General features: G+C 39.3%; 1 protein-coding gene across 1 annotated transcript in view; it reads right to left on the bottom strand.

Moving 5' to 3' along the window:
* Window positions 1–14,656, bottom strand: part of LOC140231724 (katanin-interacting protein-like) — a 37,079-nt gene that overhangs the window by 16,362 nt on the left and 6,061 nt on the right. The window contains exons 7-21 of the mRNA XM_072311877.1: window positions 13,684–13,932; window positions 13,078–13,134; window positions 12,370–12,565; window positions 11,477–11,504; window positions 11,050–11,153; window positions 10,093–10,280; window positions 9,418–9,641; window positions 8,915–9,071; window positions 8,293–8,523; window positions 7,396–7,545; window positions 5,799–6,669; window positions 5,120–5,270; window positions 2,415–2,477; window positions 1,311–1,360; window positions 295–382 (exon numbers count right to left, since the gene is read on the bottom strand). Coding sequence (XP_072167978.1) covers window positions 295–382; window positions 1,311–1,360; window positions 2,415–2,477; window positions 5,120–5,270; window positions 5,799–6,669; window positions 7,396–7,545; window positions 8,293–8,523; window positions 8,915–9,071; window positions 9,418–9,641; window positions 10,093–10,280; window positions 11,050–11,153; window positions 11,477–11,504; window positions 12,370–12,565; window positions 13,078–13,134; window positions 13,684–13,932 — 2,807 coding nt within the window. The remainder of the gene's footprint in view (window positions 1–294; window positions 383–1,310; window positions 1,361–2,414; window positions 2,478–5,119; window positions 5,271–5,798; window positions 6,670–7,395; window positions 7,546–8,292; window positions 8,524–8,914; window positions 9,072–9,417; window positions 9,642–10,092; window positions 10,281–11,049; window positions 11,154–11,476; window positions 11,505–12,369; window positions 12,566–13,077; window positions 13,135–13,683; window positions 13,933–14,656) is intronic.

Genomic DNA, 14,656 nt, shown 5'->3' with positions numbered 1-14,656 from the left:
AATACCTTTCTGGTAAACATGACACGTGACTGGCTCAAGTTTCTTAACCACTGAAAAGATCAAAATGAAATCGAGCCACAATAAAATGTCTAAAACCTGATATGAACACTTACATTCAAGATAATAGGGATATGCAGTGATGGAAGGGGGTGTTGGTTTTTGTTGTTGTGTCTTCTTTATCTTTTTTTTTTTTTGGGGGGGGGGAGGGGGAGTATCTCTTTTATTCTATACAATGCTTGTAAAGTTTAAATATAGGTCTATTAACAAAGAAATAGCCATATTGCCTAAACTCACCTGCTTGTTCCAGGCCACGGACTGCCTATATCAAGTGAATCATCAGCTTGATCTATCCTGCTGGAACCTCTTGGATTTTCCTCCTCCCCTGGAAGGAAAACAATTAACTCTTTAAGAACCACTACTGCAGTGTATCACTGAAACAGTGTAAAACTGGTTGCCAGCGGCAATGAAAAACTTAAAGAAAATGTCAGGTGGTGGAGTATTTATTCTCAAATTGCGATGAAAAACTGTAAGTTTCTATCGTGTTGATGATAATGAACGCTGCCCCCTCTCTTTAAAGATGTGATAACAAGTTGATGACCCCGAGTCCCACAATACATACACATACATGAACAGTGAATTTTTTACTACAGTACAGTGAGTTCACATAAATCTAGAACTATGGGAGTACCAGTGTACTTTTGTATGGGGTGAATACGGCAAAGATCCCGGGATCCCGGCCCAAGCACCACACAATACTATTTCGGTGTGGGACAACTCATGACATTGTACAAAAGAAGAAAGTAAAGAATGAATGTAGGGGGGGGGGGGGTAATTCTCTACCACTTTTAGTAAAAATGTTCTCATTGAAAGTGTTTGATGAGTTGCATTTGTTAGTTTTCACAGCTTTGACTTCATCAAGACATGGTGATATGTCTATGATAACCTGTATCCAAGCCAAATCAACTCTTTGTTGTAACAAGATATCTGATTAAAAGTTATAAGTAGGACGTTACATAAGTGGTAGTGAAGATGCTAGGCATTTAATATTCAATTTAATTTTCTTTATTTCAATTCCAGCAGATCCTCAATTTGAAGCAGAGGAAATATATTAGTAATTAAGAAAAAGAACAACCTTATATTTTATGACAGCAATAAAATGTTCCTTTTTTTTTCAATTTACAAATCAAACCCCTTTAATGAGTAGTAGGAATGATTTAAATCAAACCACTATCAACAATTCAAGTAATTCTTAACATGACAATGTGTATTTAAGATATTCACTGAAAACTGAATGATGAAATCAATCTTACCAGTAGTTATGTCCAGCCACGGTGGTCTTTTCTGCTTGGGCTTGGCACCCCTGTATGGAAATGAACCAGAACTTAGGATGAAACTACTGCGGGGTTACTGTGTCAGTCTGATGTTTGGGGTTTCGATTTTTTTCCTTTTTCCTTTTTGTTTCAAGGACCTTTCCTGTACAGCTGATATTCTACTTGCTTTCAGGATGCAAAACAGTTAGATTGATTGATTAAACTCCCGACAGTTTGATTACTGGTGTGCAAGAAAAAACATGCACACACATGAAAATTTCTCATAGCTTCAGTTCACTGTTTCTTTCATGTTGCCATTTTTTTCCACACCCTTTTCCTCTCAACTGCTCTGCACTAAAGATAGTATCAGAGTGCATTGCACTATTACCTACTTTGGCTCACACAATGCCCACTTACATTCTATATCAGTGATCTTGAATGTGAACATGCTCTCTGTCACAAAACATGGCAATAGTGTATTGACTGGACAAAACAAATGAAGAAAATTATATAGAAATATCAAGAATATTCTGCATACAAGTAGCTTTAAAACACGTCAGCAGCTTTAAACTACCTTTAATAGATATGTGTTGAAGTTACATAAATAGAACAAAACTTTTGAATTATTTCAAGACATCTAATTCTATAGACCAGCAATTGTTACAAACTACTTGATATCATGTTCTATTGAATATCACGGATGTTTTTTCTTTTACCCGTTGAGGATGGACTTATTTTGTTACACCGTGCATTTTCCATAGACACCAGCACAAGTATACTCGGGACTCGTCCTCAACGGGTTAAGAATTCTATTCTGCCCTTCATTTTTTTTTTTTTTTTTTTTTTTTTTTGGGGGGGGGGGGAGGGGTAGGGGTCATTGCTGTCTACACACATTATAAGCAGACATCATCATGGATCAAGTGTTATATCATGAGGTATCATGAAGTGCCTAAAAACAGGGTGGGATGGGGGAAAGGGGTCTTAAACTTTACACTTGTTCCGTTTTGAAGTCAAAGGAGGCTGCCCATCATCCTTATACAAATATATACACTAGAAAAGAGGGATCATGCTCATCATTCCCCGGGCAAACTTTTCCAGACTTACGCCCTCTTTCCTTGGGAAGAGTCCTCCGTCAGCCATGGAGGCTTTGAAATAGGAGGACGCCCTCTGGAGGGGGTCAGAGAAGACGACAGGCACCATATTGTAGAAGTCAGATGGTGAAAGTGGAGAAGTAAGGACAGAAAATATAAACAATGAGAGAGAGAAAGGTGAGAGGAAATACTGAGATAGAGCCTTGTTTTCACTGCCTTAGGGTTACTCATTTCTGTCATCAGTTGACAAGCTTGCCTGCACTGCTTCAGCATCAAACTTTGATCTCTACCCAATGTTTGACTAGCTGATTATTCTCTATCAAAGTGGATGGCACTTACCACACAACTAAACACCTTACAAGAAAGAAACTTTCCAGATGACTAGAACTCTAAAAATAGGGCAGAACTTTGAAGTCTTCACTGTTCTTTCACCCTGCAGATCAATGCAGATTTCTTACAAGTTAAAACACAGGAAAATGTGGTATAAAGACATCAGGTCCCACAAACTACGGTAATCTTTTTGCAGTTCTGTGCTTATTTTGATGGTATAATGTCAACTATTCATTACTCATGTTTCACAAAGTAGGGTAAAAAAATACTTTTTCATCTAAAGCCTCTGTTGTTTATACATAATAGTTTGTTCAGCTGCAGAATGTCAAAGGCCTCCTTATTTGCAAAGTTTATAACGCATACTTGAATAAGCAACAAATTTAAAAAGATTTAAGTTCATGGCTTCTTTTTTCTTTTCTTTTTTTTTGAATGGCAATACTATATTATTATTAAGTGATTTTTCCCTGGTTTTTGTGCAAATTTGATTACCAATTAACCAGTAGACCAGTTGATCCTTAAAATGTTGAGGATGGGCTGATTATGTTACAACATGCATTTCCCAAAGACACTTGTCCGGGTATACTCGGGACTCGTCCTCAATGGGTTAAATATAATGTATGCAGTGAAATTCAGAGTTGCCAATTTAATGATGAGAAGATGATCATTTCTGCAGTAAAATGCCTCCAGTACTTCATGGATTAATTCTTCCGTTGGTCAAGAACGTGAAATGTCAACTTCCAGGATATCAGCTCATGGCAAAAGTTTGTTTTAAACAACATTATCTTTCTGCACTCTGCAGTGGAAATGGCTCCTGTGATGTGGATTCCTGATTAAAATTTGATGATTTTGGGAGGACATCACAATTGCGAGGATAAACCTCCAGGGCAGTGAAAACAAAGTCCTGGTTGAGTGTACTACAAGTGAAGGACATTCTACACAATACGTAGTAAACCACCATAGAGATGTTACAAACTTATCACTTGGGTGTAATCTCTGGTTTGAAAAAAAAAAATACAAGTACCATCTATGTGAGCTCCAGAGCAAAGAGATAAAGTGTACCCCAGTAGAAATATCAGCACACAGTAAAATGTCTCTCAATGCAATGTTCCTTTGATGACAGTTAGGATGGATGACTAGTGAGTTATTACTGATTGTGATTAAAGTGAAATGGATTTTTTCATAACATGCTCACATCAACCATCTAAATTTATTTTCTACAACTCCGATTATCAAATCCTGATTTTTAGAAAGACATCAAACACATATTATAATGACCACTAATAGGTATGCAATCTATATAGATCTGTTTAGAGAGCACAAATTACACACAATATATTCAAATACATGTATCATTGGCTAACATCATCTACAGCACAGACATACCATATAAAAATGTTACAAAGATGGACAAAATACACTGTTACTTTCTACTATTGATTAACAGACACTATTGCGTTACTCATGAAATGTGACATCATAAAAATCGTAAGAAGTTAAAACAACACTATCATACAGATTACAATATGTTGAAACACTGAATACAACGTAGCACCCCTCATTTTGTTTGGAACAAGAGTGACTTGAAAACCTATGAACTAGAATAATAACATCTCATCAGGACATCAGCATTTTATGCTTGGCCATGGTTAAATGGTATTTAAGTCATCATGATTTGAAGGGAATTGCCTAATACAAACTTCAAAGATGCTCCTGGAATTAAATGGGGTTCATACATGTATAAACTGAATGATAAAAAAAGGAAAACAACCCCCCCCCCCCCCAAAAAAAAAAAAAAGAAGAAGAATTTACAGGAGCATTTGATTGCCAATGACAATCTGATAAGCAGTCTGCCATATTGGCTTTAATTACAACCACTTGTTTGCAAACTTCCTTGATGTGCATGAGAAATTTGATTGATATTTAGAAAGATACACAAACGAGGGCTACTAGTACTACGCAACAACTACACAGTCCATCTAACACATGCAGGAGGTAAGTATACAGAAAAAAAAACCATTACAAACGGCTGACTGGGAAGACTATGTCATCACATTGTGGTGATGGAGAAAACAAATTCAGAGCCCCATGCCATGAGAGGTAAACACAAAAATACAATATCCAGCAATCAAAAGCTCAACTGCCACACTGCATAGAACATTTGAAGCTGTTGCTGCCAAAGCCACAGTTGACTTACATACAATTGCAGAAAATGTTGCAAATCCTTTCAGTACATAGGGCTCTGATTTTGACTTCTAGTTAGAATGAAATCTATGTCAATAAGTACTACAATGACAAAGCTACATTTCACACAGCAAAGTGGAACAATAGCAACTGATGTCCACAGTTTAAACAAATGGCACCATCAAACTATTCATACATTGTACTTACACGGACAGCTCTTTGAGTTGGTCAAGCATGCACTGGTCATCAGAGTCCACACTGGTGTCCTGGTCACTCACGAGGGAAACTCTTTTTGCACCAGTTGATGTTGTCACGGCAACAGCCCTGGGCGTGGTCTCATCAGTGCACGGAGTCTTATCTGTGTTGAAAGGACATTTTGATATAATGTGACATATTTTGACACTGCCTCATGATACAGTATACTAAATATGCCTTCCAAAAGGTTGACAATATGAAATTTCTGTCTTGAAACTTGATATCTTATGATGTACAATCTGATATAAGTCAGTTAAAGAGGGTGGAACACCATTCTCTTTATTTGATTTCTTGCTCTTTAATACAACAGATATCAAAATGTCTCAAAAGCATTAAAAAGTGATTGCAACACATGTTTAAATAAAAAAGAGATTTAAATTTATCTTTTTTTTTTTAATCCACTGTGCTATTCAGAAAGACAACAACATTCATGTATTGTTATCGAAAGCAATACTGATACAGGAAGCAAATCAATCTAATTTTGATAACACCATATGCACTACTTGAAAAAAGATTCAAAAAATTTATGATGGTTCTTCTCAAGACAGCCATCATCTTCATAACGATAAAACTACTCATTGGGCATTGATGCTGAGCTTTGACACACTTTGAAATGTAAGATTAGTCTCACCTCTGCTTGCGTCAAGAGACGATCTTGGCGTGGCATAAATCTGAATGGAATCATCTACGACGGGGAGATCGAGGTCATCTGTGGATCTCATCAGCACACGGGTCTCGCAGCGGATCGTCTGCCGCGGATCGTCTGGGTTGAAGCTGGCAGACACGATAGACCCAACGTTCAGCTCCTCGGAGAAGTCAACAGACTGTTTCTCCGACTGCAGCGAGGCAGATGAAAAATCATCCCTATCACCTCCTAAGCCTGAATCGGGCATTGTCCGCTTTGGGTCTTTTCTGGGACCACGCCCTGCACTTGTACTTGAACTGTGTCCATCAACTTTGACGGCTGACTGTCTGTTCATCATAACACCTTCAGCAGATTTTTTGTTGGCACTTGTTCTGTTTGGCTTGTCAGTCGTTGCTTTTGATGCTTTGGCAGACTCTGACTTCGAAGGGAGCGGGTCGAAGCTGACTTCGAATGCGATGCTTCGGCGGAGCCCCGCGTCATTTTCGTCCTCAGCTCCATTGCTGTTTGAGTTGCTCTTGTTTGGATTCCCCATCTGAGATGACAACCTCTCTGCCAGCGGCCCTTCCCAATCAAGGCCTTTGCCAGTCTTACTCTGGTGATTGGCCTCATGCAATCTCTGCTCCCGTGGTTTGCTCTCAGCACCCTGTTTCTTGACCAGTCTCTGAGCTGGCAGTGCCTCCTGCACTTTGGATGATTGTTCCGTGCCAGAATAGTCCTCACTTGGCTTGGCTTGGGCAAGGGGGATGGTGGTACTATAGTCAAAGACTTGGTTGCCGCAGCCTTTATCCACTGTCCCTTCCCAGACCAACTCCCCACCAACTAATATCCTGGTTTTCTTGATCCCGATGCTCAGATCCTGTGGATAAAAGGTGACAGCAGATGTCATTGAGTTCATTGTGACAACAGCTCTTTCATCACGTTGCAGACAATTTAAACCTAATTGCCACCCCTAGAAAAAGCCATACACGCACAACAGCTCCGACATCTTGATTTCCTCTGAGAACTACTACCCATGTAAGCAAAGTTTATCAGGGGCATCAGAGAGAAATTAGTTCATTTTCATTCATGATGGAAGCTCGTGAGGTGGATGTGTTGTCAACACAAAATTCACACTAAGAATGTAAAATCTACCTCACATATCAGCAACTTTTCTGCCACGAAATTGTGAAACAAACAAACCCTGAAGTTTTAGCTTGAAATGACATGCATTTAAAGTTCAAACTGCTCGATGAATTCGTTGCTTCAAGGCAGTTTGACACATAAGCCAGTGCTTCATCTTCAAATGAGATTTTGTGGGAAGATAGACCTGTGCAAAAGAATATTGTTGCCTTCAAAGTTATGAAAGTCACAGACACTAAACTTTCAGATGAGTCTGAAGTAAATGGACGTTGATACTCTGAAAACTAAAAAGACTGAAAAACATATTGAAGTCATTTACAGATTCAGGAAAATATCACTCAATACATGACAATGCATACAAAAGATGCGTTTCAAAAGCCTGCCAGTATTCAGTCAGACAAACTAGAATAATTAAACAGGACTGGGGTAGGCAAATGAACAACACACATACACACACACACACCTTTAAGCTCTTGTTGAAGTTCCATATCCTGATCTTAGAGAATGCTGAACAGGGTGACGACAATGAGGCGGATACTGGGACCTGGAAGTGAAGCAGGACTGGTGTTCCTTTCTCGTACTCACAGCTCCACATGTTCCTCTCTTTTGTAGTCTAAAGAAAGGACAACCAAATTGAACTCAGCTGAGAACAATCTCTAAGCAATAAATACAGACTCTTGGGAAGATAATCATGCATGAGAAAATGGCATACTCTATTCTAAAGAGCACAGCAATTCATATAATTCTCCAGCAGACCCTAAACTGAATGGTTTGATCGAGTGAGTCCAGTGAAAAGTAGTCAATTTTTTAAAGGATGGCCCAACAACTATGAACGCATATTTGAACATGCCAGTTTTTTTAATTTCCTGATACTGCAGCTGCTTTGCACCTAGCTTTACGAGTACTCTGTAACTCTTGCCCCAACAAGCTCTTCAACATGTTATATCACTATGACTTTAGGAAGCATTATTCAGGGTTCAAAAAGCCTAGCTTCAGTTAGCATTCTATGCAGTCAATTCCTCTGCCGGTTTCAGGCTCACCTCTAAGAGATTTACAGAAATGAGATTATCCATCTCCAAGTCCAGCTTGAAGTTTGCATGGTGCATATACACCTTGTTTGGCATCAGTCTCAGACTGGACTCAGGTTAGCTTTCATTACAAACAAATGGGAAGAATGAAAATAGCTTCAAAAGCATATTACTCCTTCATCCCTCCAAGTACAAAGTTTGTTGTTCAAGAAGATGTAATAACTCAATGATCATCATCATAAATGGGAACATTATCACCCAAACTGTTTTAGCCTACAACGAGAGCTTACGGCCTCATCGAAACACACAGCCAGTTACTCCGAACAACCTACCTTCATTTTTCCATTCACGATGTTGCCGAGCGACCCAACGTGTTCGTCTCCATTGTGAACTTTGACCTGTGTTGGCTGCAGAGTTATCCTCTGCCCCTCTGCATCAAAGAACTGCACCTCTGTCAGCCCGACTCTCAAAGGATGACCCCAGTTTGAGGCAACTTCTACGATGACCTCCAACAGGTCAGGCGAAGAATCCTCTAGAGAACTAGACTTTGAACTGGCTGCACTCTACGAGAAAGGACGTACAGATTTTCGGGACACTGTAAATATTGCAATTAGCCATAACAGAAAGAAAAATGTATTTCTAACAACAATCATGAAGTGCAATCTAGTCAATTGGCACAAGGTTCATCAACAAGTGCTTAATGAAATATCAAGTTTTTAGATCTAGCATTTTGTGTTAAGAATTATTCAGCATTACAGATGAATGTTTCAGCTAGATAAACATTCAGATCTCAATTACACAGTTCTATCGCACAAGACAACACTTCAACACACATGAAGTCAAAAACAAGAAGTTGAATGACTTTCAGATCCAGTTATCATTCACAGCAGTGATCTAATTCGACACATACATTACACATCATATGCAAGCTTACTTCCCAAACTCCGTGCTCACCTTAGATCGAGGCGCCAACTTGGGTCCTTTGAAGATATCACTGTCTCCTGCGTCGACTCTAGGGGGCGCCTGTCTGCGCTGCGGAGTGGCCTTCCCTGCACGGGGACTGGTGGACTCTTCAAGCCGACCCAGCACTTTCAGAAGTCTCCTCTGTGACCTGATATTTACAAAGCAATGAATCGAATATTTGAGTGATATTAAGCACTTACTGTCATAAAACTAATCATAAACATCAGCCACTCTATCAAATACTTTGCAGTCAACTATCACACATGTATCATTATTCATCACCACCACTATTTAAAGTCAATAGCATCATTGAAATATCAACTCTTCCTTGATGCTTTTGGGTTTCCTTTTCTTCAGGAAATTATCAAAATAATTAAAGTATTCTAGAGACTCATATTGTAATCAATATGGGTGGTCACACCATGCCCATGGTAAATCAAAAGAATGCCATAGGGCCCTACACATTGCTAAAACACCATTTTAGTGCAACTTACTTAGAATCCATATCCTTGACTTTCTCTAGAGCCATGGCCAGCTTGAGGTCATCAAGATTCTGAGAGTTCAAAAGGGGGTCAGTCTCTAAGGGGTCAGAGGTCACTGGCTGGTGGGCAGGTTCTTCTCTGGACACCTCCTCAATGTGTTCCTCACTTTCCGGGGCAGACCGCAGGATGACCGTTGCTGGTCGTTTGGGCATGTCTGCCAGGACTGGTGATTTTGACTGCAGTGAATAAAGACAGAGGTTTTTCCATCAAGTAACATGAGGTTTAACAAGTGGATTTATCTGACATTTTCTATCAGTGGCTAAAGAGCACTTACTAAGTCACAGTTTTTAATTCAGACATGATTGGCCTTTATCACTGTTTCATGATATTAAACAGTGCATCTGTGAATTAGCATTTATTGGTCCCATACAACTGGATACAATGCAAGAAGTTTCACTGATCAAAACAATGTTATATCTAACAGGCACTTGAAATACAAGTCTGGAACATTGTAGAATACTTCGAAATAGCATCAGCAAAGAAGAATGTGAAGTCCAACCTATGCTGTTTGACAAAGCTACAAGAGTAAAAACATGCTAACCCGCCTTTCTTTCAAAAGGTACTGGTAAAAGAAATCACTGCATGCAAGGTATTTTGATAACTGCACAGATTTCTAATGAAGAATACCCTTGTCTCTTCGGCTGGGGCAGTCCTTGCACCACTCTGGCCTCTGGTTGCCGTGGCAACCCTGTTCTCTGCTGCCATGGCTTTCTGGATGGCCGAGATGTTGTCTGCTGGATTGTGGGCCCACTGTGATGAGGTGGCATCCCTCTTCTTCTGCGCAGAGAGGGACGTAGACTTTCTTGGGGTGGGTCCTTCAGGTAGAAGAAACAAGAATGCATCATACCTTGATCACGATGTACTATTTTCACTATGTTTCAAACTCTATTCCCAAGAGTAAACAAAGATTACCTCAAATTTTGCTACAATCAGTTGTCTGACCTAGCAATTACTTGTGTCTACAGTGAGACTAAAGTGAACAGAAGGATATTGTGTAACTGGAAAACAAGACATCAAGTGGTTGGGATTGGCACAATGAAGCACTTCTTAAATTTGTGATACATCATGAACTCATCCAGAGCGCTATTGTCAAAGGAGGTCAAAAGAGATTTAAACATGACAGTAAAAGAATGATTACGATTGAATACACATAGAAAGCTAACTTCTAAAGAATTAGTCATGGGCGAAACAGCCGGGCAAGATTACAGCATTTCTTATGATACAAACCAATTTAAATTATTGGTATTGTCATCCCCGCTACTGGCTAAAATTTCCATCATTCACTACTTGAGTATAGAGGAAGAAATACTTGCTTGACCATTTTTTACCTTGTAGGTAAGTATTCCTCACAGGAAATTGAGCAACACTTTGATGGGGAAAGGAAAATTTATCTGTTATTTTATACTTGATCTGATTCTCCTGTTGATGGAGTTTTCATTTAACTTGGTGTTTTGGTTAGCCTCTTTCATGCTTAGTTTTTGGGTTGTTGTTGTTGTTGTTTTGTTTTGTTTTTTTCACTCTCTTCTTTTAAGGGGGGAGGGCAGCGAGGGGGCAGGGAGTATAGTTTTTTTTTTAAAATGTTACCTGCATCCAGCACAATGTCCTGCTGCTTTCTGGAATCAGCTTTCCTGGGGTTTTCTTGGCTCTGCCTTGGAGGAAAATGGACTTCATCAGCATCATCTTTTCTCCTGAAGTTGAAAAAAAAAAATAACAAGAATACTAACAGCAACTGTAATACACCTCGAATGGGTAACATACATCTTGCCATACAATACAACATGGTAATAGCTCTATGCAATATCTTCCCTGTCACAAACTATCAGAGAAGGAGACCTAAACACAAAAGATAAATTACATAAGGTTAACATTTGTAAAGATTTACAGGAGTATATTGACACACAAAAAAATAAATAAAAAGATTACATCGAGAAAATAATCTCAAATATCTGGGAAATGAATTAGTATAATATTAATCACAAAGGTAAAAACATCAACATTTTGCATCACTTACTTTGCAGCAAGAACTTGTCGTTTTGAAGCTGTAGAAAATAGATAAGTATATAAGACGAGTAATAAGCATGACAGAACATACGCACACAATAATTGTTGTATTCTTCATATGTCCTTCAAATATTTGTCTCCCAAAGTCTTGAATGATATCATAGTAAGAATCACAATCTTTGCATGTATGCAGTTGAGGCACATGGCACATATGTTTGTTTTAGGCTGGTCAAATTAATCCTAATCAAATAAAGAATAAAAATATCACTTCTGATATTATTTAAAACTGGGCACAAGGAGAAGAAAAAAGAAATAACATTGAATATAATGAAACAGCAGTAAATCAAATGGCAATGATAATGGCAATCATAATCATCATCGTCTTCATTATATTGATAATCCTCACCATCGTCAGCATCACTAGACTATCATTACCATCATTACCATCCTGCTCCTCCTCCTCCTCCTCCTCCTCCTAATCATCATCATCATCATCATCATCATCATCATCATCATCACCCTCCTCATCACGGCATCAACTACAACTTTTTTGTCTTCAGTACTTTGATAATCCTCACCATCGTCAGCATCACAAGACTATCATCACCATCATTACCATCCTGCTCCTCCTCCTCCTCCTCATCATCATCATCATCATCATCATCATCACCCTCCTCATCACGACATCAACTACAACTTTTTTGTCTTCAGTATATTGATAATCCTCACCATCGTCAGCATCACTAGACAATCATCACCATCATTACCATCCTGCTCCTCCTCCTCATCGTCATCATCATCATCTTCATCATCATCATCGTCTTCATCATCATCATCATCATCATCATCATCGTCATCATTATCATCATCACCATCCTCAACATGACATCAACAACGACTCACTTTTTACACTGGGGGCAAAGTCCAGAACGATCATGTCACCAGGCTCAATGCTCAGCTTGCCTGCCTGACCATCCTTGCCTTTGGTGCTGCCCTTTTGAACATCACTGGGGACATCAATGTCCTCTTCAATCTCCTCCTCATCTTCCTCCTCAATGTCATCCTCTGAACTGGACGAGTCATCATCTGAATCGGTGCCCTGTACAGCACAGCAAAAAAAAAAAAGAAGAAGAAAAAAAAAAGAGAGTGGCACAGTTAGGTGATATAACATGACATAGGTAAATTCTCTTATGATTCAAGAATATTATTAAGCAAGCATCTAAAAATTGTGACAATAAGACTTATAGCACTGAACTAAAAACATCTAGCCTCTGCAAGTTGATGAGAGGTAAATGGAGTTACATAATACTCAGTTTCTCTAATTCTATTTCATGTCTTTATGAAGCTGCCAAGCTTTAGTCAAGCCCATGAGACCATGCCATTTTGGTGCTCATCTTGTAATGCTTTTCCTACAATCGCCTCCAATAATGGTATTTTATGCTAACAACATTGGAGCTGAGGCTATATTCCGAGGACTGTAATAAGCCCTTGAAGATTAACTACCAAACAGCACAACAACAACATTAACAACAAATCTCAGCTTCAATGGAGGGATGGAAGATTACTGATCATTTTGCAAAGAGACTAGCAACACAATGCAAAATTTTTCACCTTCTTACAAATGCTGCGCCTGATGTGTGGGTTAGCTTCCAGACTCCGTCGTAGTGTCTGCATGCAAGGAGAGTAAAAGAACAAATGTTAGCAGAAATCATTGATATGAATGATGCATGTAGGCTACCCTATGCATTCCATCAACATGTAGAATCATGAAATGTGTTCATTGCCTAATGTGGTGTTGGCCTGTGGTTTCCACTGACTGCAAGAGTTAACTAGGGAGTTACAAACACCATATTTCATGTACGATGCAATTGCACACAGGTTCTGTCATCAGGAAATGTCATCATCACATGGCTGAGATACTGTAAAAGTGGAAATTTTCGAGGTGTTAAAATTTTCGTGCATTTCATGTAGCCAGAAGCTAGTGCAAAAATAAAAGCACGCAAATATTTTTGCTTGCCATCTATTCCAGTAGTTGATGTCTTGTTTCCTTGGAATTAAAAACACGCGAAACTCTTCTTACCCCACCAAGTGCGAAAAATTCGTTGCACAAAAATATCCACTTTTACAGTACTCTATTCTTTGTGCTCATAGAATCCAACATATGTTTTCCATTACTAGAAATCAACACCAAATTTTGTATCGATAAAGGGCCAATACCTTCACATCTTCAATGCTGAGGAGCAGCTGTTGGTTCACTGCATCATCATCCACCTCCTCATCCTCCTCATCGTCATCATTGTCGTCATCATCACCATGAACCCTGTGCCGACCTTTGCCCTTGACCTTCTCCGCCTTCTGCCTGTGCCGCGAAGGCGGTGGCTGCTTGTTGTGCTGGCTGGCATCGATCTCCAGATCGCTGTCCCCGTCGGAGCCCCTCTCCAGGATGACGGTCATCTCTCTGGTCAGCTGTGGGTCATCAGAGGACAGGCAGACACAAATTAATCGTCTTTCATACTGTACATATATCCACACATATAATGTCCCTGGCATGAAAGAACCTTGTACAGGGCTGCATTCCAACCCAATTTTTCTTCTGGTCTGACCTTTCCCTGTTGGACAAGTAGGTACCCAGTTGTTCAGTTGTTTTGGTCCATTCCTGAAAAGGTCACTGGTCCAACAGTGATTTTTACTTGTCTGGACCATCGGGCCAGTGCCAGTGTGCAGCCTTGCCATGTATCTCAAAAATGTAACAATTTCATGAGCAAAAATCCTTTTCATTTTTGAGACACTTTTGCAAAATAACAGAAGTGTTTAAATCAAATAACGTAACACACTGATTTGGATTACAGTGATGTTATAGTGATTGAAAATTTACATCAGTATGTTTGATATTTGAAATTGGGTCACAAGGTTTTAGAACATATGTAAACTGTTTATGTATGTATGTATGACCTTAAGCCCTTATTGCACCTTGTTTGTAGATCAGGAAATTATCTGGCATGCCTTGCATGCTGCTCTGCACTTTTGACCCTGAAAGTACACCCCTCAACAATCATGAAATCTACAAACAGGATGTACTGTGGCATAGACCAGATGGCACTAGCTACATTCTCTGCTTGGTTTGTAGGTAATACATTGTATTATCTGGGTACATGAGGATTGGCATGGGAAGGAATATATAAAACATTCT

This window comes from Diadema setosum, chromosome 8 (assembly GCF_964275005.1).
Source record: "Diadema setosum chromosome 8, eeDiaSeto1, whole genome shotgun sequence".
In the NCBI taxonomy this organism is placed as follows: domain Eukaryota; kingdom Metazoa; phylum Echinodermata; class Echinoidea; order Diadematoida; family Diadematidae; genus Diadema; species Diadema setosum.
This window is presented reverse-complemented; position numbering and strand designations above follow the sequence as displayed.